Source organism: Struthio camelus, chromosome 1, assembly GCF_040807025.1.
Source record: "Struthio camelus isolate bStrCam1 chromosome 1, bStrCam1.hap1, whole genome shotgun sequence".
NCBI classification, from domain to species: domain Eukaryota; kingdom Metazoa; phylum Chordata; class Aves; order Struthioniformes; family Struthionidae; genus Struthio; species Struthio camelus.
The window spans coordinates 54886551-54896211 of record NC_090942.1 but is presented as its reverse complement, the minus strand read 5'-3'; the positions used below and the strand labels follow the sequence as shown (position 1 = coordinate 54896211).

The 9661-nt window shown below is 43.6% G+C and overlaps 1 protein-coding gene across 3 annotated transcripts; it reads right to left on the bottom strand.

Annotated features, from left to right (window-relative positions):
- Positions 1-91: 91 nt before the first annotated feature.
- ART4 (ADP-ribosyltransferase 4 (inactive) (Dombrock blood group)) lies at positions 92-7015 on the bottom strand. 3 transcript variants are annotated; one of them, XR_694455.2, is made up of 4 exons: positions 6475-7015; positions 4101-4827; positions 2775-3244; positions 92-1036 (listed from the first exon to the last, which is right to left on the bottom strand). XR_694455.2 is itself a non-coding variant. In XM_009677565.2 (3 exons), exons 1-3 carry the CDS (start codon positions 6562-6564, stop codon positions 972-974), a joined length of 882 nt encoding a protein of 293 aa, XP_009675860.1. In that variant the 5' UTR covers positions 6565-7014; the 3' UTR covers positions 133-971. The 3 variants fall into 3 exon arrangements, 2 of the variants coding, with proteins under 2 accessions (XP_009675860.1, XP_009675859.1); XM_009677565.2 differs by lacking the exon at positions 2775-3244 and having other exon boundaries at positions 133-1036; positions 6475-7014; XM_009677564.2 differs by having other exon boundaries at positions 971-3244.
- Between the last annotated feature and the right edge of the window lie 2646 nt (positions 7016-9661).

The following is a 9661-nucleotide window of genomic DNA, read 5'->3' as shown; positions in this document are numbered from 1 at the left end:
GACCTCCTGGTATACTCAGACCAAAGGACAGTAGTTCTAAGGATGCTAGGACTCCCATAGATCTTCCAATAAACACCAAAAGGCAAGAATTATTCTCTCACACACTTTCTGTTGCTTTTCAGCTGAGGGTCAGATTCATAATTCCAGCAGCCATCAAAATAATGACATGTGTAGCTGCTTACACCGTATTTTGCTGGCCTGCCTGGTAAGACCTGCAAAGGCAGGCAGAAGCCCTTTTTCCATGTTCTCTTCTAACTCTAATGTCTCGTGTTTGAGGGGGTAGGTGGGGTGATAATTTCAGTTTCAAAAGTGTAGCATTCTAGCTGAAAACATTTCCGGTTTTTGTAACCTGAGTCTTCTGAATTTCTTCTGTTTGCTTTTCAGATCTCCTCTCTAGAGATGTTATCCCGCCTTGGGTTTGAGAGTGATAAAGAAAGGCTGCTCAGAGCCAGCCAGGATCTATATGACTTAGTGTACATCTATGTCTCTTCGACCAACACAATATTCCGGCTCCTCAATGAGCACCTTGGCACCAACTTCCCGATCATTTCAGTAAAAGAAAACTTCAGCATTAAAGAGAACCTGCAGCTTCTAGTTGATGCTTTGAAAGAGATGCAAGCCATTGTGGAAACAAAAGACAAAGATGTGCAGGAAAAAATCAGCCACAGTTTGTATGCTAAGATTGCTGGTCCCATCACCTCTCTGCAGGAGAAGATCGCTATCGTAAAAGATCTGTATGAGAGTTATAAGGGGGTTTTAGGAAGCATCATGGGCGCGCTCATTGCAGTGATGTTGAAACATGGTAAACTCCCTGACGCAGTAGAGTCTGCTATTCATCAGTTATTGAATTCTCCTGCCTTATGCCTCCAAGTATCGGAACTTCTCATGGACTATGCTGATATTGTTAAGACACTGCCACAAAATGAGACACCGAGTACCACAAAAGACAGCTCCTCTTCAAGGGGTACATCTCACTCTCGATCCTCCCCCTCTTCACTTCTTACTTTCATGCAGCTTGTTCTTCGAGGACACAAATCTGTAAAGAAAAGCCTGAAAATAGCAGCTGACTACTTAGAAGAGGCTGTTAGGGTGCTAAGGCCACCTTGTCAAGCATTCCATTCCTTTGTTAAAATGGTTGAGGCCTTCGTCCCACTGATAACAGATAAGTTGCAGGAGACATAAATGTGTTGACATATCAGAAATCCATTTTGATTCCTTTTATTCCCACACAAAGAAGAGTTTGAACATGTTCAAACACACATACAGAAGGTATCTGCAGTAGCTGCTTCTAATCTTTTCCTGTCTTTTTGTGTATTTGGCATCTTTGAGCATTTAGGATCAAAATCAAGTTCTGTTGGTTTATTATTTGAAATCACTAGTAAGCCAAAATCAACAAGAATGTAGCATGAACTATAGATGGAAAGCAAGCTAGTAGTAAAATAGCTCTGTATTAAATCTGTTTTAACTTTCTGGGCAAGCATCTCTGAGGATTTCAGGAGCAGTAGTTCAGTTTGACAGAACATGTTACTAGACTTCAGATGATTAGGTCATGGTACCTGCCACTGCTGACACCTGAATCTGATACCTGAAATGCTGAGCCTCAAACTGCCCCTTTCAAGCTGCTAAAAGCTGAAGGCACCTAAATGCCCTAAGTGTCTGCATTTCTGACACTAGCATTTCTCAGATGCCTAAACTTCTGCATTGCTTGCCACGGGATTTCCAAGGTAATGGCACCACTGAGCTTATAAGGAGTTGCTCAGAGAGCTCCAGCAGTTCACACAGACACTTTTGGCTGTCCTTACTTTTCACTAACTAGCTGATCAGAAACTTGTGCAGCCCTTGTGTTCAGATCTCATTTGGATGACTAAATTGTTGCTTACTGCTTTGGATAGGTAACGGTAAATACAGCGCTCCAGTTTCATGCCTAGTTCAGTGGTAACCGAAAGTTGTTACCACTCAAGGGCTGTGTGTGAAATGTATCAGTGAGAAACAAGCAATGACTTCAGTGGTTGATGATTCCCTGCAAAGTTAAATCGCCATGACTAGTCTCCTTGGACTAGTGAGATAACCGCTCTGACCATAAGCTCAGGGCCTAGGATCAGAGGGGGTGAGGGGCCAGGGATGAACAAGCAAGCCAGGCATTTTGGAAAGGGAAAATGCAGGCAGAAAATTTTCCTTATTTCCACATTGCTGTCTTTTGGAGGTGGGAGAACTGCATAGTTGCTCTATCTTGGGTATCTAAGGCTCTAGGAATGCTAAATGAGTATTGAAAAGTGAGAGGAGTACATAGCTAAATCAGAAGTTCAGATTTCAAATTGTGATGTTAATTTGACCACCAGCATTAGCCATTGCAAACCAGTGAAGTAGAAAGACAGGTTCGGTCACATCCAGCAGTCACTAAGAGAGCAGTGTGCTCCACAGATTTCCCTTCATTTCAGTGTGAAAGGGCCGGCATGTATTCATCAGCCACCAGAGAACTGTTGTGAACACAGCATCTGCCTGAGTTTTGCAAAAGAAATGCTAAAGCCAAACATGAAAGCTGAAGGCAGGCCTGACAAGTCTCTTGATCCTCTGCTACTAGATCTGTGTTTCAGGGCAGCTTTATGCTTCTGTCCCCCATGTGCCAGATGCATACTATCAGCTTGAGATGGGAGCTATCAACTGGCTTTGGAGCATGGGGTCATGCTGGGGGAAGGCTGCTGTGCTGCACCCACAGACTTTGCTGTCTCTTGGGAGCCTGCATGCAAAGGAGATAGGCAACGCTGCACACTTACCAACTAGAGGCTACCATCATAGCGCCTTTTCCATCACACAGCCAGATGCTAGAAACAAAGCTACTCAGAGATCTGTAAAGAGTCCAAAGTCCATATATGTCTTTCCTAAATGCCTGAGGGACAAGCTGCCTACAGTGAAGGCAGTCACTGCCCGACTCTTCAATAAGGCCGCCAGCTGTCCCTCTGCCTGAATGGATCTAGGGAATGCCTATTTTGGTGAACTGGGCTGAATGTTCCAGTCTCAAGTGGAGAGTTGCAGCTAAAGCCGGAGGAAGTGCTGAACTTTCTGTAACAACAGTAACTCTGGTGGATGGCTTGCTGTGAACCCTTCTTGCCTGCTATTGAAGTGTATCTATGTGGATGTAGCCAGAGCATCAGTCACTGCCTGACCAAGCACAAGAAAACTCCAATGACACTAGGAAGAACAGCAGAGGTGGGAGCAGTGAAACCACTGTTCTTGCTTCTCGAAGCTGAAAGAGAGTCAAGAAAACAGGCATTTAGACCTCTTTTGGGTATCTAACACTTTTTGTACTTGCTAACACAGCTCTTACCCAGAACACCCATTTCCACAAGTGTAGCTACTATTTTGGCTTAGGTCCAGGCAAAAGCTCTCATTCCTGAATGACTGTTTTGTGCTCAAAGGTTGCTTTGGCACAGTATTGTCCAAAGAGACAAAAGCGAGAGTCCTGTATTAGTGGTGGACTGACAGAAGGGCAGGGCTATGGAAAAGACCCAGTGAGGTCTTCCAGCGTAGAAGAGTTATTTCTCTGGCCAGGACACTTACAGTGTGTGGTTTGCCAAAGGATACTTCTCCTTCCTTCTGCCACAGGAGAGAGAACAAGGCTAAAGCAGCAGTGACTTTGTCTAGCCTGTATCTAAACTTGCCAGTGTATCAGTGGACCAAAGCTCAGCAGAGTCCTGAGGCCTGAGGTGTGGCGGACTATGCAAACCACCAGAATAATATCTGAATTCAAGCTGCCTGCAAATCTCATCTGCCCTTGCCATAGAGATGCTAGAGACCGCAAGGCATGGGACCTATGACATCCTTGCAATGACAGATGGGATAGGTGGAGGCTGCAAAGACCCCGAGACATTTTGTGTATCAGGTGGATTCATCTTTAGTGAGCTGTGGGATGTTCCCAGGTTCCACAACAAACAGGTGAAAATTGCTGCTTATGGGTCCTAGATTGCTCTAGTAGGCAAACACAGTGAGCAAGCTACTGATCTGGACTTGGCCCCATGTAGGTGCAACCGGTGAGGGCTGCTTAGGGTACTTGAGGCCAGATAGTCCTGCATTCCCCCTGCACAAAGGCCTATGTATAATACCTTCCAAGAGCTGGCAGTGGTACTTGCTGTAGTTCCCCACAGAATGCAGATGCAGGCGGTTACCCTGCTGCGTCTGAGAGAAGTTTTTGACAAGGAATATCTCATAAGGGGGAATGAGGACTTCCTTCTCAGACGTGTAGTGAGAAAAGCCTTGCACAGCTGCTCCCAGGCAAGTTATCACAGTGAACAGAGTTTCATTCCCAAACTTCTGCGCTTCTCTCCAGAGGCGGGAGGTGGACGTGAAACGGCCAAATCTCACTCTGCTGCCTACCGTAGCCTTGAAATATAAGTCTTTTACACCCCTGTGCACCCGGTAGCACTTATGTTTCCCCATGCTCTCCTTGCTGCTCTGCCATTGCTTCATTATTTGGATGGCAGTTGTTAGGTAGAAGTGAAAATATTTGAAACTGAAGTTGTGTCTGTAGTGCTGTGGAGAGCTTCCAGCAATAGATGTGGCCCAGTTCAGCTGGGAGTGCAGGGAGGAGTTCATGGTGTAAGCCATGAGGACTATGGCGTGGCTCTCATGCATCTCCCTCAGCAGACCTACTGGGCTCTTTAACAAAGCCTCCTGAGCCTTTTTCCAGAGACTCAAATAGCTCTTGTTAGCTGCTATTTCTGTTTGGAAATAGTCTCCTCGCTCCAATTCTTCCATCATCTGCTCTCTGCACCCCAGATACTGGTCATCAAAGGAACGCAGAGCCATATCCATCATGTGTTGGGACGTAGCCTACAACATGAAAGCAAACCACGATTAACATCAGAAGTGTGAACTTTTTGTTTATCTCTGTGTAAGCCATGTTTTTCCCTACCCTCTTCCTGCTCTTTGTCACTGCTGGCAAAGCAAGCGCAGCAAGTAGGCATCTCTGACAAGCCCTTCTTGAGCAACCTCAGGCTGTTGTCCAAATCTCATGGCAGGCAAGTACCAGTCAGGATGCCAGAGTCCTCATTTTATGAGAATCAGTGGCGTTAAGAGCTTCAGCAGAGTTTGCAGCAGCATACATATACCAGCCAGCAAGGTCTAGGAAACAAAGCAGAGTTCCCCCACGTTCTGGACACACAGAAAATGATAAGGTATGGCTAGTCAGGCTCAGATCTGTAGAGGGTACCTCAGACGCTGCATTCCATGGCATCAGATACAGACAGGACAAAAATTATGAGGAGCATTGCATTTTGTTAAACCAAATGTTCAAATATACTGTTGGAGATCTACAGGCAATGTTTCATCTTGGTTCTGATGGGACGAGTCTCTGTGCTATTCCCTTAGTAATCAAGTTGAGCTATACTTCCTGGAGTAAAATGGACAAGAGGATAAGGGCTATAGGACAGACCCATGGTGCATTTATTTCTGTACTCCGCTCATGATTAGTAAGTGATTTTGAAGTCGGAAAGAATAAGCAAATCAATATGGTAGGGGGCAGTGCAGCCTGAACATATCTCAGAGGTGAATTTCTTCTTTCTGCCTTGTTATACCTCTCAGACATATTGTGGCTCCAGAGTGTGTTAAGTAAGGGAATATAGTAGCACTATGTCAAAATTTTTATTCATCCGGTTTGTCTCAGTAAGGCCAGGTGGACTTGTCATGTCAATAAACATTAAGCACATGAGTAAGGATTTAAACAACCAGATGGTATAACAGGAGAATAACTTCTAATATATTCTGTCTGCAAAGTGGCACAGCTAATTATATTTCTAGCATTTCTATTTAATTAAAAGCTTCTCTAATAAGACCTAAGAAATAGTGCATGTGGTGACATCATTAGATTGCTCTTTTTGCTTTTTGATCTCTTAGTAGACTATAGTCAAATATTGTAGTCAGTTAGTTGGTAGGTAGCTGAATACTACAAGTAGATGTTCGCTTCATCTTAGATGTTCACCCTGGTCACATAACCCAAATCAATACCTTTCTTGGCCTCTGAAGTTAGTAAACTGTCCCATAAACTATAGAGGGATTCAGTTTACTATCCATGATACCTTAATTACTCTGAGGGAAAGCTCCAAAGCAGTCACAAGGAATAGAGCAATATGGTCACTGTCGCATCCAACAACAGACTGCTGTTGTTAGAACCTCAGATGAGACAGTCTGGAAAAGGAGAGGGACACTTCCATGAGATCTACTCATAAACACACCCTGGGAAACCATCTGGCTCCCAACAAGAAATTTCCAACCAAGTATTTGAAAGGAATGAGGGCAGGTAAGAAACAGAATAGAGCAATTGAAAGCAGAACACTTCTCCCTTTAAGCCTAACCCAAAGCTCCTTAAAGACCATGTTTTAAAGAGAAAAACATGGGTTTTATTTCAGTGGGCTTTGAATCAGTAACTTCTTGAGCAATTTTGCCATTTCAAATAAAGTACAATGTTCCCCCCCCTCTCACCAGCCTTTGCAAGGAGAAGATCAGCAACAGGAGGCCGGCCAGCAGATGCGCTGACATCCTTGAGTCCACCCAAGACATTGTAAAGAACATTGAGCACTCTCAGCATAAATGGAGGTCATTTATCTCAGTTTCTTTCTCTTTGTTCTTGAACTGGAAAATTCTGCAGTTTAGAATTCGCACTCAGGTTTGGGTGAGGATTCTTTGAGCAAAGATCATTCACTAGATTCTTACAGCAAATCAGAAGCCATAAACCAAATGGACAAGGTACTGGCAGAAGTGTTTCCGCAAGTGTTCCTTCATAAAGAAGGGTCTGGGTGCACTGAAACTCGATGAGTTGTTTCTTCACTCCAGTTCCAGCTGAGGTATATGTCCTTCACCTCGATAATTCTCTTAATTCCAAGGTATTTCATCTTCTTGTTTTTCTTTTTGCTTTTTCCCTGTCCAAATCCAATAAATAGAAGAAAGGAAGAGATCCATGGCTTAGAAAAGTCTCTTCTCCAAAGCAGTTCTCTCCTGAGGAGTTATATGACAAGATGATGTGGAGAACAGTCCCTGGTCAAAAGCTTAAAAAGCCCCTTTGAAGAAGTGTGGAGGTCTGATAAAGCCATCTGGAAGCAGAGATAACGTAACTGTCCCTCTCTTCCTTAGGTCCCCCTGGTTTCTAATAATTTGCTGCCAATCCTTATGTCACTGCTGACTGGCACCTCTTAGAATTGTTTACATGGGTACATTCAATGTGAGCGTAGAAATACAGATTCTGTACTGGGACTAATCCCTCTCCACTAGCTGCTCTGCAGTCACCCAATTAAATGGCAGAGAGTTACTCATCTGTTAAGGCCTGTGGCCTCTGACCACTCTTCTGCCCAGAAAAAGAGCCAAGAGGGGATGTCAAGGACTGATTCTGACTGTGCGGAGAAGGCAAGTCCAATTTTCATTGCAGTCTGGTGATAGGTTGGTCAGAGAGATTTTGAGGGGCAAAATCAAGGTTGGTGCTTTGACCGGCAGAGCAGGATACCTGTGGTCATGGTTTGATTCTCTGTGAAACGTAGACATCTGGGCCACTGGCTGGATTCTGTAGACAGAGGGCATTTGCTGGATATTGCTGAAATATGATGAGAGAGGGCATATAGGGCTCATACTGGGTCACTCAACATATTATATGACGCTGCACCAGCAGACGCTGAATGAGTGATAATATCTGCAGCCACTGGTGATACGAGATGGTGACATGAAGGATGCAAAGTGATAAATGCAGCCTATCTACCTCTTGGAATTGCCCCATCATCTCAAGCTATAGTTCAGAAAGCAGTTGTTCAACAGGTAAAATTGAATCTGGAGAAGGGGTCATGGACTTATTCAGAGGCATCTCACCCGTTCATGTAAAGGTAAAAAAGACCTAAACTGTGATGGGCTTTAGTGGGTGTTTGAACAGCCAGGGTGAGCAACTACTCTAGAATTGCAGATTTGTTTTCAGTTCATCTACATATTACTCCGTAGCAGCTTATGAACGTGCCTGTTTTTCCCTTGTAGCCTCTTAGTGTATATTTTAGTATGAAGTGAATGAGGAAGAAAGACCACTGGATTTGTATTTGCAAACACTTAAAATACAGCGTGGTTTATTGTGTCGTGGAGAAAACATCAATGGCCAGAAGATGGCAGCAGAGTATTTGTAGAGGTACCTAAATCTACATTGACCGGATGAAAATTGAGCTCCTCCGTTCGAGAAGTAAATTTGCCATCTGATTTGTGGACTCAGATCCCCAAAGGCTGCAACGGCCTCAGCGATTTCAGCCCATATAAAGATGTGGTGGCACAGAGCAGAGTACATGATCAAGGCCTGAGCATGCACCTTCTTTGCCAAAACTATTTACCAAAAGGGAGAGAAAAATGTGAAACTAACAGAAGGATGCAAATATGGACAGGAAGTTTTGAGTTTCTTTTTTACTGAACAAAAGCATACAAAAAAGAATGTTAGTACAAAAATACTAAGGTCCCACTAATCTCTGTAGTACTTTTCCCCCAAAATTTTCACTGCTTTCAATGAGCACTTTGTTTTTATTAGAAGGCATTCAGAGGAGGGTTGTGCTGTGGTCAGTGAAGCCCCATCAGTTTATGCCAATGGAGGAACCAGTCCTAGGTATTTGACCAACACCAACAGAAGTACTTATTAACTGTTTTCTCCTTGCTCTAATATCAGTATATTCCATTTAAGTTATAGCAGCTTGCCACACGCTGGCTGTTCATGCTCATGCCTGCAGCCATCTCTGTGGACTTATCCTATGCCCTTACTGCAGAGGAGGATCTTTAAGAGAAACGCTGAACTCAGTTAATGGTGAATCAGGGAAAGCCTGTCCTGCCTCTCCCTCACTGGGTACTAGGATCATTCCCTGAGTTTCACTGTTGTCACTTCTGAGTCACACTGGGGCACACAAAAGGAGAAACAAGCTTCATGCAGCTAGATCCTGCTCTTCAGTGCTCACAAGAGCAGGCTTTATCTTCCAGAGGTCTCTTCAACCGCAGATAAAAGTTGTATACAGGAACAAAGAGAAACAGCACACCAGCCTGCTTTACATAAGCAGTGTTTATTACAATCAACACAGCTGAGAACAGCTGTACCAGCTAACATGCAGCCATAGAGATTCACTCTTTCTCGGTCTCTTGAGACTCAGCAGTACCTGTCCTCTGAGATGGTACCCTCCATCTACCTCGCAGGGCATGAAAGCTGATACAGGATGTTAAAGGAGACTTTTCAGAAAGTTGCTAATGCATAATAGTCATATAGAAAGAGAATGAAGTAGTGCAGAGGGAAAAGGATATTTTTTTTTTATATATATCAATCAGAGATAGAGCAAATGCTGAGCCAACTTCAACCCATCCTTGAACTGAATTTTTTTTTTGTTTATGCATTTTATTACTTTTTTGTTTGCTTTTTTGGAGCCGTCATGACACTTTTCAAGCATAAATGTTAAAGTATCAGCAAGGGACAGATTTTTTTGTTTCACTTAGGCATATTCAGATTCACCAGAAATAGATTGTAGAAAAAACAAGAGATTTTCAGTTCACCTTTTACAGTCACTGAATGTAGCATACATATGGAAGGGCTCATCTAAATGGGCTCCTCAGACACACCTTTTGGCATTGATCTGTTATTGCTATACAGGCAAATTTTGTAAGAGAATAATCAGAA

Coding starts and splice junctions, on each gene's coding strand:
- ART4 (XM_009677564.2), bottom strand. CDS start 6,564: ATGTTCTTTACAATGTCTTGGGTGGACTCAAGGATGTCAGCGCATCTG. Junction 4,828..6,474: donor TCTTCTCCTTGCAAAGGCTG/GTGAGAGGGGGG, acceptor TTCATGTTGTAG/GCTACGTCCCAACACATGAT. Junction 3,245..4,100: donor CCACTGCCAGCTCTTGGAAG/GTATTATACATA, acceptor ACTCTCTTTCAG/CTTCGAGAAGCAAGAACAGT.